Source organism: Nematolebias whitei, chromosome 9, assembly GCF_014905685.2.
Source record: "Nematolebias whitei isolate Nwh7 chromosome 9, NemWhi1, whole genome shotgun sequence".
In the NCBI taxonomy this organism is placed as follows: Eukaryota; Metazoa; Chordata; class Actinopteri; order Cyprinodontiformes; family Rivulidae; genus Nematolebias; species Nematolebias whitei.
The window spans coordinates 36,314,227-36,328,570 of NC_056506.1; the positions used below are offsets into that span (position 1 = coordinate 36,314,227).

The window sequence follows — 14,344 nt, forward strand, 5'->3', positions numbered from 1 at the left end:
CGAGTGTACGTGAACGTACAAGACAGGTGATTGTGAATACCTGTGAGAACAGAAGTACCTGCATGCGACTGGTGTTTATTCGACGTTTGTCACAATTGGAAACCTTCCACGTGCACTAGTTTGAGTAGTCCTAAAGGTTTGTGAATGTATTTTTGCAGCAAGTGAGTTGTTTTTCAGTTTTAGTCGACTGAACACATTTGGGAGATTTTCTTTGACCAAATTCAGTTCGATAAAGGGAAACAAATCAGCTCAGTTATTGTAGCATTGTAAATGAATGTGTTAAAATGATAGTATTAGTTTATTCTGTCATTTGTGATAGCCTATTTTTTATTATCTTGTTCATTCTTGCCAGATCACCTTAATGACTTTATTGTAGGCATCTTCCTTTTTCTTGATTTTGTCTTTCAGAATTAAAGAAGTGAAGAAATGGTGATTAGAAGGACCTAAGTCTAAGAACGTCCCATCCTTGAGCTCATCTTTGCTGGCTGAAGTTATTTTGTTCAAAACAAAAACAGCCTTTGCTATGAAGCACCTCTAGCCTTAATCCAACCACTGCACCAGCATATCCTCAGATATTATCTACCTTTTCAGCTTTTTTCCAGGCATTTCCTAAAGCAGCCAACAACCTCTTTCTCTGCTTCTATAGCTTTCGTCCTAAAGACTTCATTTTAAGATGATGCGACCAGACAACAAAGGCCGAAGTGCATCTCCTCATAGGATAACGTATAAATCAGACTTTCATACCATCAAATGCTCATTTGACACTGGGGTTAGTCTACAGCCAAGGACCAAAGCAGCAGCTGCCATCCAGGGCTCTGCAGCACATCTAAACGTGCTGCTGTCCAACCTGACGGATTCCACAGCGCCCAACGCCAGTAACAGCCGAGGTCGGATCCAAAGCACCAGGGGGCCCAAGCTCCGACAGAACATTTTCCTTCAAATGGACAACCAGCAGTCAAGGCAAGATGGTGCTCCAGTCCTGAGTTCTGGCTCCACACCTTTCCTTGCTCCATCAAAGCCTGGCTTCCAGCTCCACAGTTCACCTTTCTCTATACCCAGATGCTCAGTCGCCAGCTCCTCATCTGTAATGAGCAGTGTGACCAGCGTTTCTTCCTCAGAAACGCCACTGCGAGGCAAACTGTCCAGAGCAGAGGAAATAGGAGATATTGACAGAGTTGCTCTAGCTCAGAGGTTTTCTGTAGCCCGGAGGTTGTTTGAGGCCAAGATGGTGGAGGGTGGAAGTTGTGGAGGACAGTCTGTAAAACCTCTGATTGGCAGGGGAGGTGTGGAGGCTGCAGATGGGAGGAGGGAAGAGGAGCAAGAGGCAAGTGGGAAAACGAGGTGCACAGAGGAGGACGAGTCAGAGAAGGATAAATCCATAAACCATATTTTAAATGTTTCCACACTGACGCCATCACTGACAAGGTACCCTAAATCTACACTGAACGGCTCTGGTGAAGCACACGACAGATACGATAAAACCACAGATTTACCAACTGTGGTTGAGAGGGGAGATGGAGCAACTCTTAACTCCTGCTTGTCTTCTGAGGAATCGCTGAGGGCAGAACTCGTCGATTTAAAGAATGATTCTTCCGAGAGTGATGAGAATGAGGAAGAAAAGGTGTGGAAAGAGGTGGGCACACAGTGGATAAGGAGCATGCGCAAAGCTGATGGAAAACGTGTGGAGGCTCTAATTGACAGTGTTTTTGAGGAAACACCCAGGCTTCTGAAGAGTGTGGCGCTCAGAGCAGGAGAAGATGGTTCAGTCATTTCTTCAGAGGACATGCAAAGAAACGGACTCACTGAGGATGGTGAAGGCAGAAGAGACGAGTATCAGCAGGTTCGTGAAGAATGGGAAGGTAAGAGAGAGGAGCAGAGCAGACACTTTCCTGTGCAAGATAAGTCAATGGAAGAAAGAGACGGCATGGAGAAAAAGACACATGCTGGATCAGGAGATGGTGTCAGGTTGGAGAAGATTCTGATCCGAGAGGTAAATGTTGACAAGGATGTTAAAGAAAACGTACAGCATGAAGATGGAGACGATGAATCAAGGCGGTGTCAAAAAGGGGCAAGACGAGAAGGTCAAAGTGTGAGAGAAACAGGAACGCCAGAGCTTGTCCCTGATGAGGTGAAACATGTGGCAATCAGAGGAGGTGGTGAGGGAAATTATTGTACTTTAGAAGGTAAAGAGGACCAAACGTTAATCTCTGGGATTGAGAATAAAGCTTTTGTGTACAATCAAGATTCCCAGTCCCACATAAAGCTTTCAGAACCCTTAAGGCTGGAAGAAAAAAGCTCCCTGCAGAGAGATGATCGACTATTAGTGGGATACGAGGAAATTCCTGGTGTGCCTGAACTGGAGGGTCATGATCAGGATGGATCTGAGGCTGCGAAGAGGAAGGTCCGGTTCTCCACAACTCCTATCAAGGTAGGAGGATACAAATCTTACACGTGGAATTGTTGCTCCTTTATTACAAGTCTACTTCTTCAGCCAGAGAGGCATTTATAATAAACGTGCATCTGTCAGTTCCAGCAGCTGTTTGTATCTGTGGAAAAAATACCCCAAAAGCATGTTTTTAATCTATTAAGGGGAAAACAGATGAGTGTACATGCCCCACTATGTCAGCAACAAGCTCAGAGCTGCCTTTACGTATAGGTACTCACTGTAAAGTATGAAATCAATCATAACTCAGGTTATCCTAACACATGGTACAGTTTGAAAGAGCCTAGTAATTTTTCACATGTATTCACGTACAATTCTGTTATACAGGTTTGCACTCAATGTAGACAAAGCACTTTTATATGTATTTGAATCAAGTCTGAACATTAATGCATTTCATTCAAAATGTCAAAATTGTTGGATTTCTTGATTTTAAACGGCGCTTTCGTGGACGCCACCATTATTGACCAACTTTTAGTCCCTTCTGCTATTTTTTGTAGGTAAACAAAGGCCTGTGGTAACTGGCAGCTATTCAAAAAAATGTATGCTTATAATTTTTTAAGGACATGGTAGTTATCATTATGAGGGGAAAAGTGTCAGGTTTTGTATTTTTAAGTGGTTGTTGGTCTTTGACATTGCAATGAGTATCCGTAATTAAAAATACAACTTGAACAAAAATGTTCTGGATTCCAACAGCAATCTAAAGTAGTAGCGGTCTGTTATTTTTGTGAAAGTAGTGTTGGACGCTTGACATTTTTAGCATTCCTATAATTGTAGCATATGCTCCGCGTAAGACTACGCAACCGAGTCTGTCGCCTCTCACTCCATCACTGACAGATTCCCAGGCATAAACAGTCTTGGGGTGTCAAAAGCTGCAGATGGTTCTTTTGACAGTTGGCCCATTTATTAAATGTGACTGCATAAAACAGCAGACTTATCAGGCCTTTTTTAATTGGTGTTTATCTAATCTGCAGCCACTACTGGGCCTTTTAACTGAACATTTCAGGTGTACAGCATGTATTCCAACGCCGAGTATAACAGATGCAACGAGGACATCGACCCAGTGTCTGCTTCAGCTGAGTTTGAGCTGGAAAAGAGAGTGGAAAGGATGGATGTCTTTCCAGTGGAAATAGAAAAAGGTTTGTATCTACATGCATTTTATCTATTTATTGTTCACCAGTGAATGCACAATTTATGTACGGCTACATTAAAATTGGAATGAAACTCATTGAAGATGGTCGCCACAGTTAATCAACTATAGCTGCGTTCCGCAATTCAATCCCCAACAAGGTCTTTCATTCCATGAGATCAGACATAAAGTCACCTAAAAAAAATTTTTTATCAGTCTTTTTGTTGAAATTTTCTTTCAGAACGCACACACACACAAAAAAGAGAAGAGAGAAAACATACAAAACAAATCCCCACCCACACCGGATCAGTCACACAGACAGGTATTGACATATTTTCAACATAGGACATAAATGGCTGCTATGTGTCTCATCATCTCAACAGAACCTTTCAGAGGATATCTAGTCTTTCCAGATGAGCATGATATAACTTCTCCAGTTTTTATATGCTGGGGATGCAGATCTTTCCGTCTGGATAAAACAAGTCTCTTAACAAGAAGAGAGCCAAAAGCAATCATATCCCTCTCTTACTTGTTGAAGGATTCATCCACAGGGGCCACCCCAAACGATAAGATGACTGGTGCACAGTTTTTCCACATTTCCCAGAGAAAGTATCAAAAATAGATTGCCAACAGCTCTGCAGCTTTGGACAAGTACAGACTGTGTAAGAGCACAGCTAGAGTTTGTTTACAGTGATTACATGCGGGGTCCAGGTCGGCTTTGATCTTGGACAGTTTGTCTTTGGACCAAGTCACCGATAAAGTTTGACAAAATGAGCTAAATCTCTGTTTTCTCTCTCATTATACGGTGATCGTAGTTTAAAATTCTGACATGAAAAGTGTCAGGCGATATGCGTTCTTTGAAGCGTTGCTTGACCTTTTATTTTAGCTGAATTTATATTGGTTTACCTGAAATTGGTATTTTGGGCGGCATTAGCTCAGTGGTCAGCGCCACGGTCTTGTAATCCTGAGGCTGCAGGTTCGAGCCCAGGTTGTGTCAGGATGCATCCACCGTAAAATAATTGCCAAATATTTTTGTGCAACTTTGCTCGTTCTGGCAACCCCTACGCTGAATGAAAACCAACTTAATGTAGCATCTCATGTCTAGTTTAGAAACCATTTTAAGAGTCTTTCCATAAGCAGTTTGTATTCTTGCTGGCTTTAGGAGAGGATGGACTGGGCATCAGTATCATAGGAATGGGTGTGGGGGCTGACCAGGGACTGGAAAAACTGGGAATCTTTGTCAAGACAATCACTGAAGGAGGAGCAACACACAAGGATGGAAGGTAAGAGTCCACTTCTGTATGTGTATGTGTTTGAAGGTCAGAAGCAAAGAGTGAGAGGTTTTCTTGTGTTCCTGTGATAGGATTCAGGTGAACGATCAGATCGTGGAGGTGGATGGTGAGAGTCTGGTTGGAGTTTCTCAACTGTTTGCAGCCACAGTTCTCAAGAACACGTCGGGCTTCGCCAAGTAAGTCGCTGTGACAGTGAGGTGTTGGTTGATTTTGCTCTCTTTCAGTTTTTATTTATGTAATGTAAAAAAAAACAGTTTCTGCATTATGTTCCTTTGCTCGCTCTACAAACAATTACATATTTGAAAAAATAGAACACAGATTTTTCTGTTTTCTTAAAGAATTTGTCATCACAGTGATGTTGAAACACGTAAATTTAAACAAGTCCCTCTGAAAAGCAATCCCAACACATTATTCACAGTTCGTTCTACAACTTCTAAAGCGTCTTTTTATTTTTTATTTTTACAGAATTAAAGTTATTTATGGATAAACTGACAATAGGATAAAAATAAACTGACTCCCTCGCTTTTTTTTTTTTTTTTTTTGTTAAAATGACATCTAAGTGCAGGTTTTATCATTCGATACAAAGAAGTACCACTGATGCCTACACAGAATAAATATAAAATCTGTTCTGGTGTGGCTTCAATTGTCCCATTAGCATGAGGTGGATCATTTTAGATAAAGAAAAAGCTTTAAAAAAAAAAAAACAGGTCCTCTGGACGGTTTCTTTTTTTGTTGAAAGGTTTCGTCCTTCATCCAAAGGACTTAATCAGTCCAAGGAGCCACAACAAACTCTGTCTCATAGGTGGCTTACTCACATAGTGGGCCAACCAGTTTGACTAGTCTGGAGTCCACCCTCTCCCCGTCGACTCCTCTGAGGCAGCCATGGCCAAAGTGGTTAAAAACATCAAAGTTCATGCTCAGTAATCCAGATACAAAAATCCAGAAACCATCTTATCACCATCAAACTAGTTGGCCCACTATGTGAGTAAGCCACTTTGGGACCGAGTTTGTTGTGGCTCCACACCCTTTCAAATATCCCAGATAACACCACGCCACACACAAGATGCATTAATTTATCCATACAACTCCCCCAACAAAGCTGTTTCACAAAACATAAATTATGACTGTGTGTGCACAGAGCAACACTTTTGATAAATCAGTGTATCTAAAACTAAAGTAACCTGCTGCAACCAGTTTGTACAGTTTAGTTAAGTGAGAATCCTATAGCCAAAACATAATAGAAATAAATCTGTGCTATAGATGTCAGTGGATACTTGATTTTCTAAAGCTCAGCCAAACAAAGCGCATCTGTTGACCTCTACACAAACGTTAGATTGCTCACACGTGTCATTGATCTGTATGATCTGCAGGTTTCTGATTGGTCGAGAGAAGGAAGGGGTGGAGAGCGAGGTGGCCCGATTGATCAATGAAAGCCTGGAAATGGAAAAAACAAAGGTGTGTTTTGGCTGTGAAGGTTAAATCCTGACCTAAAACCCTAAACATTTATGAGAATGGTTCTGTTTTTTTCTCGTCTTTACATAAAGGGAGAGAGCCGAAGCAGTGGAGATGAGGGCGACAGTGACAACATGTCAGAGACGGACTCAGTCTTTGGAGAGGAAGAAGAGGGCGATGATGAGGAGGAAGATGTGTCCGCTCTGTCCAGTCTTGAAAACTACGAACTCTGTCTGAAATACCAGCAGGTGCTTCATCAGAAAGTTACCACTAAACACTCAGAGAGCACTTTAGTCGTTTCTAAACATGATTCATTAAAAGTGTGCTCTGAATCTGCAGAATAGTAAAACTAAGTCACAATTTTTCTTTCCCTTTTAAACTGTGCTCATAGCTTCAGTCAAAATTACGCAGCAGAACGACTCATCTTCTCTGCAGCAGAGAGAAGGTAGGTAACTCAGTTGGTATTATCTCTCTCTCTCTCACACACACACACACACACACACACACCAATAATTGTACTCGTTTAAATGTGCTACCTTTGTGTCCAAATTTGGAATCTGTCTGACCCATTTAACTGTACGAGACGTCTCGGCATGGCGTTATTGGAACACGGGCCGTGTTCCAACTCTTCACCACGTCAGGGCTGTTTTTCTGCCACAGCCATGATAGAATCATCACCGTGACATAACTGGGTCGGCAAAAGCTTTTCAAGAAATCTCTATAAATATGGCTTTCATCTAGCCAACTATGTTAAATATAGAATTATTCTTTGAAATGACTAGAAGCTCTTTATTTTTATCGCCTGAAGGAAAGGTGATGTTTTTGCCTGCATCTCTTTTTTTTTTTTTTTAAACAAGTGAAAATAAAATGGTAATGAAAAAGATAATTAAAAGGTAAAGTAGCGACAAGACAGCTAGATTTTTAGTATTCTACACTGCCTTTATAATCTAGCTGTTTTTTGCTACTTTTCCCTTTAATTATCCTTTTATTTTCACATGTTAAAAAATAAATAAATAAATTCCTACGCATCCTTTATGATTGTCTATTGTTGTCGTCATCCACTGTTGTCATCACTCTGTTAAAAATCATGCCTCTCTTGTAAATGAGTCTCCGAGGCTCAGTGGGATTAACCCGTCTAAATAAAGGTTGAATGAATCTGTGTGTTAATTTGTTGCTGACAAAATATCTCATAAACCCACCTGCTTCGAATGTTATCAGCCATTAAATGGCTTATTATCAGTTATCATCCCCATATGTAGCGTTCAGCCTGCCCCTCCTGTACCTCCTAGTGGGTTTAAAGGTACGTTGTTAGCATGGTTAGCGCTGATAATAGGCTCACGTGGTTGGGTTCAGAGTAAAGGGTCTGGGGGTTAGGTTTAGGAAAAGAGTTACATAAAGCTGACAACAACAAAAAAAACACTTTGTGTTTTACCCACGTGAAACACATGCAACGTTGCATATTATCAACAATACAAACAAAACTTTGGCAGCACGACAGCTCGGTGGTTAGCACTGTTGCCTCACAGCAAGAAAGTCCTGGATTCAATCCCCGGTTGGACCTGGGGTCTTTCTGTGTGGAGTTCACATGTTCTTGTGCTTGTATGGGTTTCCTCCCACAGACTAAAAAACAAACATGCATGTTAGGCTGCCTTCAGGCCCAGGCCTCCCTTGCAAAAGAGATCTGTGATCTCAATGCCTGGTTAAATAAAGGTTAATAAAACTGCAAGGAGGTATGAGGGACAATAACATCCATTTAATGGGCTGATAACATCCAAAGCTGCTGATAAACCACTGGACTAGTTTTATTATTGCTTCCAGAAATTAATCATTGAGTGTACATTTTTAACAGTCCATTTCAAGATGGCTGCCACAGCTTTTCAACCTTTGCCTGTAGTAAAATGGCTAACTTAGTTGGATTTACAGATTTTGATCTCTCAATATCGTGCAATGTTTGACCAAAATTACTGTAACGCCAGAATTTCTCAGCACAAGCTGATGGTCTAAAACTCTGGCAGGTGATTGCCACGCTTTTATCTTTGTTGGTGTACGGTCTTTCCTTAAACCGCTGTGCTTTGAACAGTTTAAAGCCTTGGAGAAGCAGCAGGCCCGCTGGCAGAGCCAGAAGGCCGAGTTGGAGCAAAGAGCTCGAGATGGAGAGCAGAGAGCTGACAAACTGGAGAGGTACATTACATCCATCGTAAACATCCGTCATGGATGCATTTTGTAGAAGCTGACTATAGGCTTCAATCAACAGTATCTGATTGCTGCAGTTTGTTGAGGTGGTAATGAAATGTGTTCTGAATATTAAGTTACTGGCAGGAGGCCCAGACTCTGTGCGGAGTTGTGAGCCAGCGATTAGCCGATGCCCAGAGCCAAACGGAGAGCCTGGAGAACAAATACAGCAAGGCCAAAAGACTGGTCAGAGAGTATCAGAGCAGGTATGTAGGAAATGCACTAACTTTTTAGTGTGATAGAAACAAGTGTGTGAGATAAATGTTCTTAAAATATCTTCCAAAGGGAAGAAGAGAGGGAGAAAGAACTGGTCGATTTGAGGAGAGAAATGGACGAGAAAGACAAGCGGCATAGGGAGACTGTTGAACGGCTGCACATCCAGGTGACAGGAGACGTCTGTATGGATTTATTTCACTAAGCCTGTGGTTTTGCTGTTAATGTTTTTGTTTGTTTATCACAGATGGCACAACTAGAGAGAAAAGAGGCTGATCCTGAGAGGAAGAACCGCTCTGTGAACCCTTCAGTCACAGGCAAGCAGGACTAATATTAGTTGGTGCCTGTTTAGCTGTGGATCTGCTCACTCGTATTATAGTTTAACAGTTTGTTGCGATGAGAACATGAATGGAATCCTTCAAGCCCTTTTTGGAGTGTACTTCTAAATGATTGGAGGTGTTTGTTTCAGACTGGTATGTTCCAGTTCCTGATACGGGCCGTTTGGACTCTAGCGCTCACATAGCCAGAGCTCAGCTAGCTCAGAAATCAAAGCGCCACCCGCCTTCACGAGAAAAGCTCAGGGAGAGCTTCAAAAACCAGGCAAGACATATGGAAACAGCAACAGCAGTGCACTGTAAACAAGTTTTTACTGTCCAGTCCTCCTTTTTTCTGTAGCAGCAGGAAGTTGTCCTTCAGCAGCAGGACAGCCAGTCTCTGCCAGCGTACACCATGGTCCAAAGAAACAGGAGTGATCTGTCCAGCTTGTCTTCGTTCCCAACGTTCAACCCTCAGAGCACCACCAGTTCCCTGCTAACCCCTCCTGTTTTCATCAATCATACCGTTACCCCCTCGCTGTGCAAATCTGCAGCATCCAGAAAATCTAAAAAGAAATTTCCAAACTTCAGGTGAAGGGCCTCATCTTTTCCTTTTTTGACAGGAAACTTCTGTTTTTTCCCCAGAAATGGGAGTTTTGCAGTATACGGTACAAAATTTCTACCCAAGTACTTTAATTAACCATAATTTCATTTTTAGTGGCCTTCGTAAGTCTCTCGGCAAAAGGAGAAGTGAAAAACGCAGCAGAACATCCACCAACAGCAGGTGTGAAACTGTCATAACAACATTTCACACTTTCACATAAAAAACATTGTTTGATTGAAATGTAGAGCCTTTCTGAAAAGCGAGCCAAACTCTTTAAATACCACACCACCTGAGATCTCACTTTGGTTTTCATTTAGTCAGTTTTTATTCACACAAAATACTCAAATTAACTTTAACAAGATTAATGGGAAAAATGAGGTTTCATTTCAACATTAAACTAGAGAAATTGCATTTCCTGCCTAAATGCAGTGTGAATGCTTATTGCAGAAGTACGTGCTGAAATTGGGTAAAAACATCCTGAAATGTAGCTGAAACGGGGAAAACAAGCCTAAATTAGCAGAAGAATGCAGAAAGCACGCATTTGCTTAATTAGGTTTAAATAAGAAGGCATTAGCTCAGAAATTAGAAAATTATCTAAAAAAAAAGAGGTCAAAATTAGAAGATAAATAGCTGAAAAGTAGTTGAAAGGCAGAAAAAGCTTAAACATCCAGAAGAAAGTGGAAAGAACTGAATTTACCAGTAGCTAAAATAAATGTGGAATTAGCAGAAAAAGCTAAAATTAGCATCAAGAGCTAAATAGTAGCTGAAATGGCAGAAAAAGCTGAAACTAGCAGAAAATGCTGAAAAGAGCTTAAAAAGCTGAAATTGGCATAAAGAAGTTAACTAAGCTGAAAGTAGCAGAATTTAACATGAAAAACTTGAATTTCTCTGAAAACAGCCAAAATTAGTGAAATACTAAAAAGCTAGCTGTAAAGGTCGAACAAGCTTAAAATAGCAGAAGAAAGCAGAAAAAAATGTTTTTCCAGTTAGGCTGAAAGAACAGAAATGAGCACCAAAAAGTGGAAATTATCTGAAAAAAGATGAAATTGGCAACAACAAAAAATGTCTGAAAAGTAGCTAAAAAAGCCGAAAAAAGCTGAAATTAGCAAAAAGAAAGTGGCTGAAAAGTAGCTAAAACTTCAAAAAGAACCTTAAGTTATCAGAAGAAAGTGGAGAGCACATTTTAGCTGAATTAGGCTGAAAATAGATGAAATCATTGCAAAAAATGTGGAATTAGCTGAAAACGATAAAATTACCATAACAGCTAAATAGTAGCTGAAATGGCAGAAAAACCTGACACGTGCATAAATAAGCAAGTGTCAGCTTGCTTATTTATGCAAGGAGCATAACAAGCTGAAATAAGTAGAAATAGGTTTGAAGCACAAAAATTTAGTTAGCAGAAATAATCTAAAAGAATCACAAAACAGCTGAAAAAACAGCTGAAGTTAGCTGAAAGTAGCTGAAAAAAGTTTAAATTTGCAGAAAGTAGCTGAACCAGAACAAACTGTTAAAGGAGCAGTAAATCTTGTAAACAGATCTAAAGGTTTGAAGGATGTAAAAATTCAAAGTATTCATTTCCTATGAGGGGGAAAAAAGTGGCAGAAAAGGCTAAATGTTTCAAAAAGCTAAAGTTGCACTAATACCAAAGTCATAACAGGATTGTTCTGAACATTTTGATATGATTTGTTGAAATGGCACAAAAATTGTGGAATGAGAACGATGCCGAAAAACATACGGAAGAAAAAAGGATCACAATAGTGTGAATGCTTCAAAAACATTCACACAATTAAGGAGGTATGGTTAGGAAAAATGAACTTATGCAACTTTGAATACATCCTGTGAAATTCCATTAATGTATACAGATTTAGAAGAACATGTTTTTCCTGCATCTTCAGAGCTTTTCTAAATAACCTAATGGAGACCATGCCTTCTGTCAGCAGGGGATCGTGTGGCGTCCTGATAGATGAGCCCGCTGAGGTTTCTCCATCAGGCTCGGTCACCTCTATGCCTTCCTGCCTGTCTCTTCCCTGGTTTGGAGACAGAGGGAGAGAAAAGGAGAAGGAAGAGGAGGAGAACAGCAGAGTGAGGTTGCGCTCTGTGTCCAGCAACAGTTTGCCTTACCTTACCACGACTAGAAGAGATCAAGTAAGGAAAAAGAAAAGCACTTTCTGATACTAAATAGACTAGTGAGTAGTAAAAACTGTAATTATTTGCAGTCTTCACAGAACTTCATGTACTTTAAATACCATGCAAATTTAACATAGAGTACACATGCATGGCTGAGCATGGTGCAGATGTAAAGTCTGTAGGTAGTCCAGGATTGTTTGTGTTGGTTCCAGAGCATTGGCTCTCCTGTGGGCTGCTCCAGCATGGTGGGTCATGTCTCTGATCATTCCCTCTCTGGAAACTCTCACACTTGCACCTTTTCTTCCTCAGAGGTGAGTCTGTCCTTCTTTTCCTCCCTTTCTTCCTTTCCAAACACACTCTTCTTTAGTAAACGTTTCCTCCTAATTATTAATATTCTCGCTCTTCCTTGGTGTCCCGCCAGACTTTGGACAATTTTCAATTTCCCAACAATAACAATCAGTGGCAGGGCCGCCCTGTGTCGGAGTGGAAGGTCCAGCAGGTGTGTCTGTGGTTAATTGACCTGAACATGGATCAGTACACATCTGAGTTCGCTGCCAAAGGAGTGGATGGAGCGCAGCTTCTAAGTATGGACAGTCAGAAACTCAAGGTGAGCTAAATATTTAAAAGCTAGAGAAAGTGCAGTGTGAATGCTTATTGCTGTAGAACTTGCTGAAAATCTGCTGAAATTAGCTTAAAAAATGCTGAAATGTAGCTGAAATGGATGAATAAGCCTAAATTAGTAGAAAAAAGCAGAAAGAAAACACATTTGCTGAATTATGTTTAAATAAGCAGAAATGAGCTCAGAAATTAACAAAAATGGCTGAAATTAGAAAAATCATTTAGCTGAAAAGTAGCTGAAAATGCAAAAAGAAGCTTAAACTACCAGAAAGAAGTGAAATGAGCTAAAAAAAAAAAAAGTGGAATTGGCTGAAAAAGCTAAAATTAAGATAAATGGCTAAATAGTGGCTGAAATAACTGAAAGCAGCATAATACGCTGAAATTTGCAGAATAATTTAATTAGACCGAAAATAGCAGAAATTAGCTAATAAAAATGATCAGAAAACGGATCAAATTAGCTAAAAAGCTACTAAAGGGGTAGCTGAAAAGGTAGAACAAGCTTAAGATAGCAGAAGAAAGCAGAAAGAACACATTTGCCCATTTAGGCTTAAAGAAGCATGAGCACAAAGTGGATATTATCTGAAAAAAGCTGAAATTAGCCACACAAAAAAAACTGCTGAAATGTAGCTAAAAAGGCAGAAAGAAGCTTAAATTACCAGAAGGAAGTGGAGAAAGCGCATTTTTGCTGAATTAGACTGAAATTAAAAAAAATAAGTGCAAAAAATGTGAAATTAGCCAAAAAGCAGCAAAAATTGGCATAAAAACAGCTAAATGGTAGCTGAACTGGCAGAAAAAGCTGAAACTTGCATAAATTAGCTGAAAGGAGCATAAAAAGCTGAAATTAGAAAGAAGTTAGAAGCACAAAAATGTTTTAGTTGGCAGAAAGAATTGAAAAGTATTACAAAACAGCTGAAAGCATAAAGGAGCTGAACCAGAACAAAATGTGAAAGAAACAGTAAAAGGTTGTAAACAGATCTAAAGATTTGAAGGATGTAAAATGAGCTCAATTCATTTTGTACGAGAACAAAAGTGGCAGAAAAGGCTAAACATGTCAAAAAGCTAAAGTTGCACCAATACCAAGTCATAGCACCCTTCTCCTGAATGAGCTGAACGTTTTGATATTTGTTGAAATAGCACAAAAATTGTGGAACGAGAAAATGCTGAAAAACACAGAAGAAAAGTGGCTTACAGTGGTGTGACTGCTTCATAAACATTATCAGGTGTGAATATTTATGAATGTTTCAATGAGACGTGTGGTTAATAAGTGCTGCTCTCGTCCAAACGTTGGTACGCTCCTTTTCAAATACGAATCCCTCAACAGTTAAAAATGATGAGCTCAGATTTTGTTTGTCATCAGCATGAGTGAATATTAAATCCTTTGTTTACACTTGCATGTCTCCTCCAGGCTCTTGGTGTTTCCAGTCAAAGTGATCGATCCGTCCTCAAGAAGAAGCTGAAGGATATGAGACGAGAGGAGAAGGAACAGAAAAAGGACAAGAAGCTAAAGGAAGGCAAAGACAAAGTGAGGCCGAGTGAGCAATCCATGAAAGATGTTGGAAGCAGTTTCAAAACTGTCAGAACAGAGTCGCTTTTATAAAACGAAACGCAGAGGAACCACCAGCATTGTGCGTGTGCACGTTGACGCACACAAATTTTCTCTTTTTATGTCCATTTTTTTATATACAGGCAGACGGTTGGGGTCAAACGGATCTTCCAGCACCAAAAATCAAACTGTACGTTTGTCATTAGACGTATGAGAATTACCCGTCGGTTGTTTTTAATGATTACCTTTTTAATTTATCCTGTGAACGATTTTAACGTAGGCTGATCACACTCAGGTATTTGCTGTAAATGCTTTTTTATGTGTTAATAAAACCTGTTTCAAACTTCAGCTGTTGCCTTAAATCTTATTTAACTTATTTC

General features: G+C 40.1%; 1 protein-coding gene across 1 annotated transcript; it reads left to right on the top strand.

Annotated features, from left to right (window-relative positions):
• Positions 1-673: 673 nt before the first annotated feature.
• On the top strand, positions 674-14,240 carry LOC119414636. The gene is made up of 18 exons (XM_037681738.1): positions 674-2,428; positions 3,447-3,579; positions 4,732-4,852; positions 4,933-5,037; positions 6,232-6,316; positions 6,406-6,561; positions 6,705-6,758; positions 8,394-8,494; positions 8,623-8,751; positions 8,831-8,927; positions 9,006-9,075; positions 9,228-9,358; positions 9,434-9,663; positions 9,791-9,856; positions 11,617-11,821; positions 12,016-12,114; positions 12,225-12,410; positions 13,827-14,240. The coding sequence occupies exons 1-18, from the start codon at positions 674-676 to the stop codon at positions 14,016-14,018; spliced, it is 3,915 nt and encodes a 1,304-aa protein (XP_037537666.1). The 3' UTR covers positions 14,019-14,240.
• The last annotated feature ends 104 nt before the right edge of the window (positions 14,241-14,344 follow it).

Bases quoted from the DNA above. Each gene is read 5' to 3' on its own strand.
- LOC119414636 (XM_037681738.1), top strand. From the start codon at position 674: ATGATGCGACCAGACAACAAAGGCCGAAGTGCATCTCCTCATAGGATA. The intron at 6,317-6,405 runs GTGTGTTTTGGC...CTTTACATAAAG, and splicing joins TGGAAATGGAAAAAACAAAG to GGAGAGAGCCGAAGCAGTGG. The intron at 8,752-8,830 runs GTATGTAGGAAA...TATCTTCCAAAG, and splicing joins GTCAGAGAGTATCAGAGCAG to GGAAGAAGAGAGGGAGAAAG.